This window comes from Aspergillus luchuensis, chromosome 5 (assembly GCF_016861625.1).
Source record: "Aspergillus luchuensis IFO 4308 DNA, chromosome 5, nearly complete sequence".
Lineage (NCBI taxonomy): Eukaryota > Fungi > Ascomycota > Eurotiomycetes > Eurotiales > Aspergillaceae > Aspergillus > Aspergillus luchuensis.
This window is the reverse complement of record NC_054853.1, coordinates 241,299-255,537: the sequence shown is the minus strand read 5'-3', so window position 1 is coordinate 255,537 and position 14,239 is coordinate 241,299. Positions and strand designations below refer to the sequence as shown.

At 50.3% G+C, this 14,239-nt stretch overlaps 7 protein-coding genes across 7 annotated transcripts; 4 read left to right on the top strand and 3 right to left on the bottom strand.

Annotated features, from left to right (window-relative positions):
• Positions 1 to 727: 727 nt before the first annotated feature.
• Positions 728 to 1,432, top strand: AKAW2_50084A (uncharacterized protein; the record flags this gene model as incomplete). Its single annotated transcript, XM_041689862.1, has 2 exons — positions 728 to 856; positions 926 to 1,432. 2 exons carry the CDS (start codon positions 728 to 730, stop codon positions 1,430 to 1,432), a joined length of 636 nt encoding a protein of 211 aa, XP_041543505.1.
• Positions 1,433 to 1,677: 245 nt separating this feature from the next.
• AKAW2_50083S (uncharacterized protein) lies at positions 1,678 to 2,304 on the bottom strand (the record flags this gene model as incomplete). Its single annotated transcript, XM_041689861.1, has 1 exon — positions 1,678 to 2,304. One exon carries the CDS (start codon positions 2,302 to 2,304, stop codon positions 1,678 to 1,680), a length of 627 nt encoding a protein of 208 aa, XP_041543504.1.
• A 582-nt stretch (positions 2,305 to 2,886) lies between these two features.
• Positions 2,887 to 3,759, top strand: AKAW2_50082A (uncharacterized protein; the record flags this gene model as incomplete). The annotated part of the gene is made up of 2 exons (XM_041689860.1): positions 2,887 to 2,925; positions 3,157 to 3,759. 2 exons carry the CDS (start codon positions 2,887 to 2,889, stop codon positions 3,757 to 3,759), a joined length of 642 nt encoding a protein of 213 aa, XP_041543503.1.
• A 552-nt stretch (positions 3,760 to 4,311) lies between these two features.
• AKAW2_50081S (uncharacterized protein) lies at positions 4,312 to 4,762 on the bottom strand (the record flags this gene model as incomplete). The annotated part of the gene is made up of 2 exons (XM_041689859.1): positions 4,312 to 4,704; positions 4,751 to 4,762. 2 exons carry the CDS (start codon positions 4,760 to 4,762, stop codon positions 4,312 to 4,314), a joined length of 405 nt encoding a protein of 134 aa, XP_041543502.1.
• Positions 4,763 to 6,955: 2,193 nt separating this feature from the next.
• Positions 6,956 to 8,446, top strand: AKAW2_50080A (uncharacterized protein; the record flags this gene model as incomplete). The annotated part of the gene is made up of 2 exons (XM_041689858.1): positions 6,956 to 7,873; positions 7,928 to 8,446. The coding sequence occupies 2 exons, from the start codon at positions 6,956 to 6,958 to the stop codon at positions 8,444 to 8,446; spliced, it is 1,437 nt and encodes a 478-aa protein (XP_041543501.1).
• A 1,083-nt stretch (positions 8,447 to 9,529) lies between these two features.
• Positions 9,530 to 9,778, bottom strand: AKAW2_50079S (uncharacterized protein; the record flags this gene model as incomplete). The annotated part of the gene is made up of 1 exon (XM_041689857.1): positions 9,530 to 9,778. The coding sequence occupies one exon, from the start codon at positions 9,776 to 9,778 to the stop codon at positions 9,530 to 9,532; it is 249 nt and encodes an 82-aa protein (XP_041543500.1).
• A 1,812-nt stretch (positions 9,779 to 11,590) lies between these two features.
• On the top strand, positions 11,591 to 12,106 carry AKAW2_50078A (uncharacterized protein; the record flags this gene model as incomplete). Its single annotated transcript, XM_041689855.1, has 1 exon — positions 11,591 to 12,106. The coding sequence occupies one exon, from the start codon at positions 11,591 to 11,593 to the stop codon at positions 12,104 to 12,106; it is 516 nt and encodes a 171-aa protein (XP_041543499.1).
• Positions 12,107 to 14,239: the final 2,133 nt, after the last annotated feature.

Sequence of the window (14,239 nt, the reverse complement as noted above, 5' to 3'; positions counted from 1 at the left end):
AACTCTAGATATATATGCGTTTTTAATGCTTCTGTTTTCAGATGTACGTGGCCTGAGTGGCCGATACTTATCGGCTAGACAAGTGAAAAAATCCATTGTCTTGAGACTGGATGATCCATTTCTACCCGGCTCCCAGGATCAAGGCCCGGTGATGGCCACATGCCTGGCGAGCTGTGACTTCTAGCGCGTGGAATCTTGCGAACCAGCCAGCTCTAGCCCTCAAGAACCAAGAATACGCTCGCCCTGACCAATCTGGAAGCATGCAAGGGCATCCAAAACGCATGACATGGTTAGCACAAGGATGTTGCGGGACGCACAAAATCCTATATTGCTAGCATCTACCACAGGATATCCCCAGCCAGGTCAATGAAGAACCTTTTTGTGGTTATTATACCCACCAGCCGTGCAGCCAACTGCCCGCGTCTGACTTGACCGTCGCTGTGCTGTAGGGTGTGGGCAAAACCACCATCACCAGAACACGGCCAACCAAACTCGGCTCACGATTGAAACCCCCAAAGAGGGTTTCTAGAGGATGGTGGGTAAATCGCACTTCGAGACCAAGGCCAGGCAAGGCAAGCTTCCCAGATGCGATTACTCAAAAGGGGACGGTTTTGAGCAAGTCTGGCACCGTAGTACTCGCCGTATAAAAGGAGCCACTGCAATGAGTTCCGGGACCAGAAGCATCCGCAACCACTCTCCCATTTCAGCACAAGCATTACCAAACGACATGAATGACTTTAATGATCGGGGACGGCCGGTCAAGCGCAAGCGCGAGGACTGGGCAGGACCAGGCCCGGGACACCGTGACAACGACAAGACGTCAAAAGTTGTTGAACCATTCCAGCAGTCGTCTAAGGTACTCACATTCTTGTCGCACGAAGCATATACAGCATTCCAGATATCGACATGAGCTGACATCTTGTAGGCCATGGCACCGCCACTTCCCGGAGAAACGCTGTCAAAAGATGAGAAGGTCGCTTCCATTGGCCTGGCCGCCGAGTCGTTCCGGCCCCTGATGCGCGAGTTGCAGCAGCTGGATGATCAAAATCCAGTCCTTGCAGAGCAAGCCGCGCGACTGGTGGCCCTCTTCCGGCGCCTCTGGGAATCGTACGTCGCGCAGCATGCCGAGAGCTCGCGCCTCGAGAAGGAAATCAGTCAGATGCAGATCGCCCACGCCTGCCTTGTCGACGAAAACACCCAGTTGAACCGTCGCTGCCAGGACGAGGAGGCCCGCTTGTGCCACTTTCGAGCAGCGATCCAAAAATTACGGAAAGGAGTGATTGACGTGTTTGAAAAGTGGGAGAATTTCCAGATGACGGAAGCTCCGGCAGCGGGCGGTGCGGACGGACCGACGCAGGAGGAGGAGAACGTGGCAGTCATTGTGCCCGCCGTGCATGCTCAAGGGGACCAAGGCACCAGCGCTTCACAATAGAGCCGATGGCTAGGTACACGGTGGACGAGAATGGCGAATGATGTGTATCAATGCAGAGATACTGAATCGAAACAGCTTCGTACCTTGCACCCAACCACGATGTGTTCGAAAACGCCAGAGCTGTAATTAAATATTGTAGACCCTCTATATTCTTTCAGATTTCGTAATGCTGTCTACATCGACATGAACGACACAGCCAGACGGCACTGACATTGCATAGTTGTTGTCAGTCAGCGATAACTCTGTTAGGTCCTTTGGATGACCCAGTGTCTAATGACCGTTTCCGCAATGTTCAGTAGGCTTCGACGATTGGTTTTGGCGAGGCGTCGTATTAGCTGCCTCAGGACGGTTGCCGCAATTATAGTCTGGTCATGATATGGATGATGTCGCAGTACCAAGCGCTCAAATTCTCTACCGTTGATTGATCCATCTGACGCTCGGAGTGCTTCGCTGACACAACGGCTCATGATTTTCAATTGACGCCGGACTATTACAACACCTTTGCGATGCACAGTGTGCCGAAAGCGTCGGTATCTCGACGAGTCCCCCGAATACAACGAAAGTAGCCGGAGCATCTCCATGTTCAAATGGTCTGGCTCAGGAGGTAGGCCGCTGCTCTCCAAGACACTCTTGCGGCCACCAACATCGAGTTGACCACAGGGCTGCATATCAATTCCATTTAATGTCCGCGGCCGTGCAGCTATAGCTTGCTCGCATAGCCCTGATTGGATCGTGCTTTGAATAAGAGGAACGTCCTCGTCTTCTGAGTTCTGTGATGGAAGATCACGGTGGCCAAAGTTGGGGTCACCCTCGTTCGCACTGTTGACAACAAGAGTTCTGTTCACTGTGCGTTCTGCCCTCCAAGTAGCCATGATATTAATGCTCCCGGTTTCTGACTCGAACTGCTTTGTAGGGCGAAGCGGTACTGGGCTAAGGGCCGCTGTGTATATCTACATTCTCAAGCAGCGGCGTGGTCTTTTATACAATCACGACTGGAGTGCAACGGCTGAAGTCTCGCTGAATGCCATGCCCGGGAAACAAAACATGCGGGTCAGTTCATGAGTACAGGGAGCTCTTTACTGGATTGTTTATGGCACCTCTCTGCGGACGTTTATCCAAGTAACAAGCGGCAGACGACAAGGGGCGGGAACCTGCAAGAACGAAATGTGCCCCCGCACCACGTGCTTGGTAGTTGCAGCAGTATTTAGCTGGTCACTTTTACTTTGCTGAAGAAACCCAATATCTCATTCAGTTCCGATCAATCTTTGTGGGAGCCAAAGCAGTGTCTTCACAGTTGACCTGGCGAATTCGAGCTGCCTCGACGACTGGACTGCTTCTTGTACTGCACATGGCGTTGAAGATCGCTTAATACTTCTTCCACGCTGCATACTATGCCTTGCTCCCTGAGAAGATCCTTTCCTAGTTGCGTGCATCTCATTTTCCAGCCTTCGGATATGTTGGACCTCCGTGACCTTAACGAGAATGTCTGGTCGGTATTAACCCTCATCCTCCACACGAACAATGCCAACATCCACTTCCCCCAGGATTAAAAAAGGTAGGCGACTAACATGTTATCTCAAGAACTCTGTCAATCGTTGACCTTGTACAACTCATAGCCTTGTCTTATATACCCGCCTACGTCTTCTGCGTCGCTTGCTGCCTTGACACAAGGCGTTCGCTATGGTTTCACAACATAGAGTGGATCTCATATTATTCCTTTCCAGCAAGCTCATCTTATCATCTTTACTTTCCTGATTCGCCCCATCGCATTGGGAGGCAAGCGAGATGTCGTACTCTGGACAGCGTCGACCGACCACCCTAATCACCCTGCCAGTTACCTCAGACACGAATCCTCCAGCGGATGGAGCCTCGCCGGAATCATTCTCTCCGTTCTGTCCGTGCTGTACATCGTCGCCCTCCGACGAGACAAACGCTTCATTCGACATAAGCTACCGTCTGCGGAACTGGAAGAACGGCTCCTGCGGACCCTCACGTTCTACTCGCCTTCACCCTTCCGCATTCAAGCCATAGCTGTTCTGCCACATGATTCTCGGGTGACTAAGAACTGGTTGCTGATCGAGTTGCTTTGCCATCGTGTCTTCGCCGCACTGCCCGACCAAGGTACTATTCGCCAGGTCAGCTCGTCATACCATGCACGCGCCAGTCCCGGGGATGTGCTGCTCATCACCGCCTACCCGGTCACGCAATCGTCGTTCCGATGGCTCGAAGCAACCATAACCAAGGGCAATGAGCTCATGGCCACCGTCACGGCTCTATATGATGGACCTGTCTTGGGAGGAACGGCTGATATGAGACGCCGAGATTAAAGCGATCTTGCGGATGAATTCAATCGATTGACGACTATAGGCTCCGCACATGAGCGTGTCTGACGTCCAGGCCTTGGGTGAGAAGACGCAATTGGTGGGAGCGTCGGTTAAAGAAATTGAAAAGTTTCCTGACAAAGATGCCTTGGAATTGTCCACGAGGAAGGTGATGCTCTCAAAGTGATCCTACACTCGCCGGATGGGTAGGGTGAGATGGCGGGTCTAGATTTGGTCTGGTACATTTAGCTGCTGGTAGCTGGCAATATATTATGGGATATTCAAGGGGATATGCTATTGTACCCATTGGTCAATCCCGCCTATTCTACCTATCCCCCTACTGCCCAACGACAGGTATATGAGAAAGATACGAAGAGATCGAGCTCATGATGCATCCATTTAGTCTGAATCTAGGTTTGTGAATAATCTTTGTACAGTACAGTATCTTCTTGCTCCGCTTGCAAAATCAACTTCCACTGTATACTGTCTGAAGATGTTATGGGAGACATCTCTACCTCGATCGAAAGTACAATATCCCGTTTCAATGTGGATCCCCGTTCATATGCCTGCAACTTGTGTGTCTGCTTCAACGCCAGGATTCTCTTCAATAGCGGATTCGTTACTCTTCCCCTCCCCAGTAGCGATAGAGCTCTGTAGTCTGTTTCCATTTTCAGATCTGTCCCGTTGGCGCAGAACATGGGTTAATATGACCTCGAACGACTCCGACTCGCGCCTGTCGTTTGCACGCTCCTGCAGAAAGTGGTCTATAACCGCGCTCATCTGCTGGTTTGTCTCATATAAGACATCTGCCAATTGGACTGCCTCGTCCCGCTCAGCAGTGGTTTTCTTCAACGCCTCACATAATACATGACATTCATGTTTTTTCTTTTGCTGATCACGATCCATTTGAAGCGCTTGTGCACTTATCTCAGCAATAATACGCAACGCAGTCTGACCCACTGTTAGAACGCTCATTAAGTGATAGCAAATAACTTACAGACGAGTCCATTTGGGAAGGCGGCTCTGCGCACTCGGACAATGTAAGAAGTGTGATAATAGAGTTCGAGTCTGAATAGTCAAAGATGATATCGGGTCCGGCTGCTATATATCTCCCTAGGTCAATGATACTCAGTATCTTCTACTGAAACCTTTGTGATGTCCGCTGAGATGTGATGGTCCTCTCAGCAATTGACCGGTCAATATCTCTGGCATGAAATCTCCTGGTCTTTACCTTCTGCACACCTGTTTGCTTGAACATTTACGCGTGGTTCCTTAAAACACGCGCTTTTACATGACCCTCACAAACAACTCTGTGCTCGCCAGGACCTCTACGGTAGATTGACGGGTTGGGAAACCAGTATTGAGCTAGACCATTTCATGCTGGATATCTATAGTTTCACCGGCAACTAAATCATTCACCACACAAGTTGAAGCTTTATGGTTTTATACTATGCATTGTATTATGGGGGACTGGTACGTTATAGTACAACTTACACTTACTCGGGTCCAGGGGTTTTGAGATCTATCCGTCATATATCGCCATAAAATTGGCCATCTGGCGTGCATTCCAGTCGAAGAACAGATAAGACCACCAACGTTAATTCCAATTTCGCCAATCAATTAACCGCCTATGGTTTTCCATGATACCTTGTCTTAGTAGATGGCGGTAAATGTGTCGCTGTGGGTGATTTTTCCTATTTTTGGTTGAGGTGTTTACATCGCCCAAATCACGGGTATGGGTTCTGGGCCTTCTCCCTGATTGACTGATACCCGCAGGTCGCAAAATTTGGTGGTTCTGCAAGGGATATAACTCAGGTAAGTAACATACCCTGCTTTTCTAAATACGCATACTTCATAACCGGGGGGTGATCAACGGAGTACCGGACACTCTAGTTGGTTGACCAGTTATGAGGGTCCGAGACAATTGAGTGTCGTGAGTGCCGTCGTTGGGAGCGCAGAAGCATGCAGTTGCCACACCCCTCAATAGTTATAGATTGGGTAAAAAGGGAATAAGATATCCCTAGATGGACCAAGAATTGTCCGAAATTCATAGATATAACCGCATTCTTGACCCTTGAACACCCCCCTCTGTGCATCACATCGCTCCGCCTATCGAGGTTTTAGATATTTTTAGTTGGTCACATTGCCACTGCTTCGAGTTGCGACGTATTGGTGGGGCGCTCTTGAGGTAGCTGGCTATGTCGCCATATTCGTGGAAAGTAACGGCGCTGGTTGTGTCGGTTCGCACAATGTCCGCATTTCACCTATTCCTTGGAGGACCGGGCTAGGTGGCGTATATGACTGTGGTCGGCGTATAATTGCGGAAACAAGACCTGACCAAGGCTCATTAACCAGCTTCACGCATATTTGACCGGTTCTCTCTTTTTACGGGCTGATATTCCCGCTAGATAATTCTCTTCGCAACTGCACCCAGCGCTAGAGCCGGGGTATCGTGCTGTGTGCTGGATGGTTCCAGGTAAACCACGGAACAGATGGGCGACCAACCGACGGAACCTGGCATTCAGTTCTCAAGTCAACAGCCTAAGTAAACAGTAAACTTAGGAGGTATCGCAGACCGGTCAAAATTACGAGGCTCTACAGAAATTTTGATCGTAATACAAAAGCTTGTGAATGTAGAACGCGGACTCCTAAGCAGTAGCTGCCATTTGATAGAGCTGTGCAGCCCTCTCGCGCTACTTTCAATATGTTGTGTCTATTACCATTTGAGATTATTGATGCCATCGCTGATGTGGTACTGTAAATATACTATCTGGGTTTGGCCAACTGCTAACTGCATGCCAGCTGCCACAGCACAGCGTTCGGTCCTTGAGTTTGGTTTCCACCAGATTATATGCCGCCCTGTTCCCGCGGCTTCATCGAACCATCACCTTCCGTGCGAGGAATGAATGGGCTTTGAACATTCTCGATGTCCATCCCTTTTTTCGGGACCACTCCGGCTCCCGCGCCGGCGAAATCCTCCAGCATGCCCGGCAGATAAGGTTCAGCGCTCCTATTCACATTGCTAGGTTCCACCGTTGTGTATACAACAGTCACTTTTTCCTACCGGCCTCGTCCCACAACCGACCTACACTTGGAAGCCCGCACGAGTCGACAGCCCATCAAGCCTTTCTCAATGATTTGTCTTATCAGATAGATCAGGTCTTTGCGGGACTGGAGACCGTCTCCATCCGCTCGTTTCAGTATGTATGAAAGGCATGAGCCGCTGGACTTGCAACTGACCTGTCGCATGTGGTGCGTAGGGACCTGCCTTCCGGCCGGAATTCTGGACACCAACGGATATCTGGTCCGCCACCAGCAACAGATCCATTCGCTTTCCTTGATCACCGACGGCACCTGTCCTCATGCCGGCCGTCGTCTAGAGGGCCTGTCGAGTTTGACGGCACTGACTGACCTGGAATGGGAAGGCATTCAGCATCCATTCGAAATGCGCACCTTGTGCGAGTGTCTCCGACAAAATCATCGGCGGCTGAAGGCGGTATCCATTGGACTTCTGTTGGATCCGAACGTACCCACATCCCATGAGGATATTCTGAAGGTCTTCTGGCCACCTCGAGGGCAGGACGACTGCACGCCGGGCGAGGAGGAATGGTTCCCATCTCTCACATCCATGACATTCTCTCGCGTCCCGTTCCCCGACAGTCTGCTGCCGGGCGGCCAACCGTCACCGTTCCGCGCGCTCAAGGCACTAACGATCCGAGACTGCCCCAACGAGCAGCGCTTCCTGCAGCTGTTGGCGCGAGCCAAGGATCCGTTGTCCCTCCAGCACTTCGAGATCTGCAGTGACTACCTACGCGATTCTGAAGACCGATTGGCGTCCATTGCGATCGTCGAATTTCTACTCTCATTTCGTGGCTTGCGACGGCTGTACCTGAAGGTGGCCAACTTTCCCCGGTTCCTGCCGGGTCTTGGCGATGCCATCAAACATCACCAAGCCACACTCCACGGTCTGGTTTTTCACGAGCGTCGGCTGATGCCAATCGACGCTGAAAGGCTGTTTGAAGATCTTCGCGATGTGAATATGGCATCCCCCAATATCCCGCAAATTCTACGGCATAGTTCCCCCGCCGCTCTTGGCCTCTGTCTTCGCCCGGCCAGCGCAGTAAGTGTATCGTTAGCACCCATCCCCGCGGCTATATGAGCTGACCCACTGTAGCGAGGTCTTCTCTCAGACATCCCGGAACGCTCGTCAATGAAATTACTCCACCTCCGGTTAAGCGGAGAGGAGAGGAACCATCGGCATCTCCGCAGAGAGATCGTCTCAGAGCTGCGGAGAAATGCGGAAGGGGGGCTATGGTCCAGGTCGAGGCGTGGACCGACAGTCGCAGGCCTCCACCTCAAGCCCGCTCGGAAACGGTCGGAAGCCCAAGAATTCCTCCTGCTTGCTCAGTGGGCTTTTGGGCCTACGGGACTTCCTGCCTTGCAGATACTCGCCTTCGGTGACTTTTCGCACGATGGCCGCTATAGAGAACAACAGATCTTGATTCGGCGGAGGAGGATCGGTGAGCAGCCTTACCCGAGAGTTTCATCGGACAGGGAATACAGCATAAGCTCATCGTTTTGCCTGGTCGATAGCGACGACCATTCTCTCTGGGAGGGCCTGCCATTGGATGGGACTCAGTTTCTGTCTGCATGTCCTGGCACGGGGTTGATGGAGTCCCCCTACGACCTTTAGCATGGTATCTTTGGAGTTCCTTCTATTTGGCGTTTTCAGATTCGCGCGTTGCAAGGGCGGCAATATGTTGTAGATTGCGCTTCTGATATAATCGCCGCCGAAATATGCTTTTGGCAGTTGTTACTTATTAGTTGTGCGCGGACAGCGCCATTGTGGGAGGCCAGGGGGCGCGATCCTGCTTGCTTTATCTCTCACCGCCTGCTGCCTGGGCTGAGAAGGCTTCCAGCAATGCTATGGCTGGCTATACTGGGATTTTCCTTAACAGTAGGCTCTCCTTTCTAGGGACGCAGACATCCAGGGTTTCCCTATGGCTTATGGCACGCATACCGAGAGAATCGTCGTACTGTAGCTAGTTATAAGACCCTTTGTATACTTAGCCTCCCTGTGGTCTGCCCCTTGGCCTTTGCTTCATGTAGAATATATCCCGTATTATAGCACCGTAGCACGTTGGACTTTAAGGACTGTTTGGTCTTCTGTCTACAAGAAGATGCCGATCAATTTTTAAGGACAGTGTAACGTTGTGTATCTATCTATATGACATAGCACAGCTGGAATACCCCAAGGCCAAAAAGAAAGGAGACGGAAGAGGCTGGCTCCACCAAGGATGCGCAGCATATTAGCAAGAATATGTGCAGTGCCGACCTAGGTACTTAACTGCTGGAGAGACCCGCATGCACTGCGGTTTCCCGCAACTACGTATCTGGCCACCTCGGAGACAGGTTCAGTCAGATTGCAAAGCCCAATCGTCATATACCCGATTCTCTGACACTGCGTATTGTCCATGAGCCTGGACTATAGATCGTCGTACAAGGCGGTTGCGATGGCCACCAGCACACTATCTCGGGTCACTGTTGCCTCCAGCCATGTCAATCGTCCCCGCACTACCGTTCGAGAAACAGCAGTCAAGGTGTCCCCAGGGCCGAAGTCTCCATAGTAGTATATACCGAAATTTCGAATGGCTGCCTGGTTTCGGAAGGCGTTGAAAGCTCGGTGGCAAAGCAAGCTGATTAACGACCGGTCCCCTGTGGCCTGCCAGTCTTGGGGTACGATTGCTACCGCTTCAGCCGTGGAGTCGGCCCCTGGCTAGATCCTCAGTGTGTTTGAGAACTGGTCTTCAGGCGTGGTGGACATATTGAGTTCCCGGTCTGGAATGGTCTCGGCCAAGGTGGCTAGATCTGGAATAACGGGCGAGGCGCAACATGGGCACTGCGTCACAGAGGCTGAGGAGTTCGATGTAGAGTCGGTGTCGTCTGACAGGAGACTGGAAGTGAGCTCCGGGAGCGGAGTGGGCTGCAGAATAGGCGTCGGGGAATGATGCGCCATCAGGGACATGCTCTTCTTCCCACAACAAATTGACAGCCAGTATGTATCGTTCAGCGTGGCTAGCTGATGCGCTATAGGACCGATCACGGTGGATGAATCGCTTGGAAGAGATGCCAGAATAGAGTTCTTGAGAGCACTAACGGTACGCAAGATTCATGAGATGTTCGAAGCGAAGTGACGGAGAACACTATATAAAGGCCACCCGCCAGGCCTTTTATAAAGGGTATTTCTTGGAATATCCTATTATGAATGCATATGTAGCAGGAGAGGGATACCGTGCTTCCAGTTGCCATACCGTAACTACAGTATCAATATCGTACCGAGGACATTGTGCACCTGACCGTTGATCAATGACATACGGTGTCATGATCTACCATTTAGGTTTGCCCCGGTAGGAGAAGGTGTGGTTTTCTCTGCGGTTCTGCCGCTGACCCTAGTACGTTCATTTCAACGCGTGACCGCATTATGGCGTAGACTGTAGACGTAAACGTCCCCTCGCAAACTTGGATTTCAGCTCGCCCCACAAAGCCCTCAGACGTCTATGATAAATAATGTGCGGACATGGGGGTTCCACTGGAGAGACCCTGTCTGGGATCAGCGACTTGGTGTATGGTCTCGGCCCTGGAGGTCATGGCGACTGATCTACTTCCATGTCAACACCGCCAAGCAGGCCGCCTGGCACCGCAAACGGTTGGACATGATTAGCCCTACACTGACGGTTATACCTCTCGATCCCTAGCCATGAGCTGCTACGGATTTCTTTGATAATCGTTGACTACGCAGCCAAAAGCTGCGTTGACCCCACCATACCAGACGCGGTGATGCCCTGACGCGTTGGCGCCCTGACACAGAGGGGTGTTTAATGTGCCCCCGCCTGGTTATTTTTCTGGTGTCTTGAATGTCCGGGGTTTTTCGACCGCCTGCTACCTTCGGACATGGAGGAAAGTGTGCCTCGGGCGGCTACCACCACACTTGACCGCCGCTTTCATATGTGTGCAAAGTACTACTGCTGCCACATGCCCGTTCAAAGAGGTGCCCCGTGTATATTAATGCTTGATTTCGGACAATTGAACTATAGTAAAGAATTACACGGCGTCACGATAATATGGGTTGGAGTAGCTGCTAGACTGCAGCACGTTCTGGTCAACTCCTGGCAGCCGTGACCCACACCTGTTTCCTGTGACCACTCACCGGGGTAGTTTGCTTGGACTTGCGGTCAAATTTGACCACTCCTAGATTTCTGTTCAACTTACCTCGTAATAATGCGGAAGGAGCTATACACTCAAGTAATCAAATAGCTTTGTGGACCAGGATGGTATTACCATTTGTTACAGTACATACAAGGAACACAAGGGAGAAGAGGCAAACGGCTTATTACAGCTTTTGCTGACAACTTGTCATATAGCGTACGAGCACTTTTACCTTTCTAGTAAATAAACTTGATCTGAAAGCAGATAAATTCGACGAGCTTTTGATGGGCATTCTGTCGTGGCGAAAGCCGTGGACCATGCGTGAACATCTAGATGCCAGATGCCACCACCTACGTACTACATAGCAGACAACACAGCAGAATCTTTAAATGAGGCCATATCTGCTGATCCCTCAAAATTGATTTTCTTTTAAATTCCCTTATGGCGCCCAACAGTCTGTTCTATAAAATAGCGAGTATAAGAGTGCATTTCCTCGGCCTTCGTCAACATTGCAGGTGTCGACACTGCATGTACCGTATACCTGGCAATACTACATATTCAAATCTTGCCTGCGGACTCGGTGACTAGGGTCCAATCGAATACGTACATACGCAACGTATCCTTGACGGAGATGTCCCGGGATGGTGCCATGGCCGCTCTTGCCAGGGTGAATCCTACGATTGCTCAACCAGCTTTCAGTGCCAATGATCCTATTGCATCAGTTGGATTGAAGGCTTACGAAACATCGTCAGCGATGTGCTGCTCTACAGCTCAGCTGGAGAGGCATAGTACGACCACAGTGAACGCCAATGCGTCGTCATCGGCTACCAACTTTTATCCGCCTATCATCTCAGTGTCAATGGAAAGCAGGCCGTGGAGAAATATCAGCCGTCCTTTCTTCCGCAATAGTACTGTGGCCACCTCTTCCGCACACAGTGCACTCTGGGCTTCCAAGACCAGCCCAGGGAGCGTCGGCGCTTTGCCGAGTGCAAAGATGACCCATGCTGCCCCCACAGCACCCACACTGGCTCAAACACCATCCGCCAATTCGACTATCCTCACGGGTACAGGAACACAGGTCCGTGGTGGTAGCCTCTCATTTCTCTTGGCTGCTGTTGTCCTCCTCTCCTTTCTTTGGTTTCTTTGATACTGAGGGGCTGGCGGGGCCTGATTGTCCGCTTTACATTATCTCGTGGTGTTCATATATCTGGTTGATCGACCTGTACGTAGAAAGGCACTGGAGACCAATTATTGATTAGGGGTAGAAATATAAGAGTATTTAGAGCAGTTTCTGCCAATAACTCCCAGATTGAGCATTGTGTATGTCCGACAAAGGCAGAAGCCAACTCTCCGCATCGTAGTAGAGTGGCGGAAGCTATGCACGTTAACGACTTAACATAGCAAGCCTGATGAAACCAGTTCCTTGGATTCATTCAGAACCAGTGGGTTGGGACGTACAATCTAGCAGGTGTCAGCATACAGTGGCGGAGGGTATGAAGATATTGAGTCGTGAGAAATCCTACTAGATAAAACGCAAGCTAGCTGCTAAAAGCTTAAGGTTTGTTAGGGACGTCCTTAGTCGTCTACGCACTCATTCTCAAAAGGAGACTTAGCATTTTCTGATAGCCTGTATTTTGTTCCCTAGGACAGAAAATGCATTGTCCCCTGGGGCTAAAGACACAACTCGCGATAGAGACGGCATCACTGCTTGTTACTGCAATCGAGCACGCGTGGGCTACCAATATCGATTACTAACGGCCAAATAATAACCACAGAAGCTACAGACAGCAGCAACACATCTCAACAGCCAAGACCAAACTGGAGCCAGCGGAGAATGCTACTGCCAGCCACGTCGCTGCCATGGCATGTGGACCGAGATTAGCCGTGATTTCATGTTGAAGAAGACTATTGATTCCCTTAGCCAATAGCTGGTATAAGATGGTCACCGATACTGATGCTCCTATAATCAAGAGAGATGACACCTGGGCACTAGTCAGCACGTTTTCTCATACGAAGACGCTTAGGTAGCACTTGCCGATGAGGATATCACAACGGCCACTTTTGCCATTGGAAACCGGACGAAACCTACGACAATCGCAATGAATGCGGCAATAAAACCAGTGATATAGGCACCTATGATCCATTGCGAAATGTGGTCGTACCCTTTCAGAACAGGTTGGATCAAGTCTGACGTTACTCCATCTGCAGGGCCCAGCCAAGTGCCTAAAACATCCATGGGGTCAAACGAGAAGTGAGCACTGGGCTTTGAGCAATTTGAGAAGGCTTTATCGTTTGGTTTTCCCTCGCAGTAGCTCCAGAGGCCAATTGCATAGTATATTGGGAGGAGAGATTGCACATGACTGGGCTGGTTTTCAACATGCCCGCTTATGTGGTCTACCGCATCGCCAACAGATTCCGAAACGCTGTCTGAAAGATATCCTATTTCTAGAGATGACGAAGAATTCTGTCTACTATGAATGGCGAGCGATCGAAGCTGATTTAGGTGTTCTGGGTTCTGGATTCCAATCACATTCACCTTCGGTTGTAAGTTAGCCGTGTACAAGCACATCAACCATATCCGTACCTTTAACAAGTACAAGTCTTGAACAGAAGTCGGCGATGTACACGCCGAAAAGATCACGGCTAGACAAACTAGAGCGGCGGACGATAAGACCAAGGGAATGACCCTCGGAAGGGATAACATCATGGATGGACAAGAATGAATGCAGTGACTGCACAGGACGCCACCCCCGCGAGTGAGACTTTGTTCAGCGCAGAAACAGGATAATGCGATAGGACGTGTCTGTGGACTAAAAGTAGCAGCGCGTGTAGACTGCTAAAATTGCGGAGCTATATTCCACACGGAACTTCTCTTAGAATATCCCTTTCTTCCCTTTAGTTTTTGGCTTTATACTGGGTTTATATGTATCCCATACGCCCCTTCCAAGGCCTCTTCGGGGCATGAAATATAAACTCAATCTGTTATGTAATGGGCAAACTTTGTCCTCATCATAATTTCAAACTAAGTTTGTTGATCCTGAGTGCACATAAAAAAAATTGATGCTGTTAATGAGGGTCAGGCCATACATTGCGAATAGTGAGGGTAGAAATGCCCAAGACGAATGTTACTTTTCTGATTGATCCTTCCATACATGAATTAAATTCAACTAATTTAGAGACTTCGATTTTCACTGAGTGACTTGGCTCATTCGTAGCCATAAATATCGGGTATCCCCTGTGGTAGATTATAGACAGTGCCTGCATTATGTAAGGTTACTGC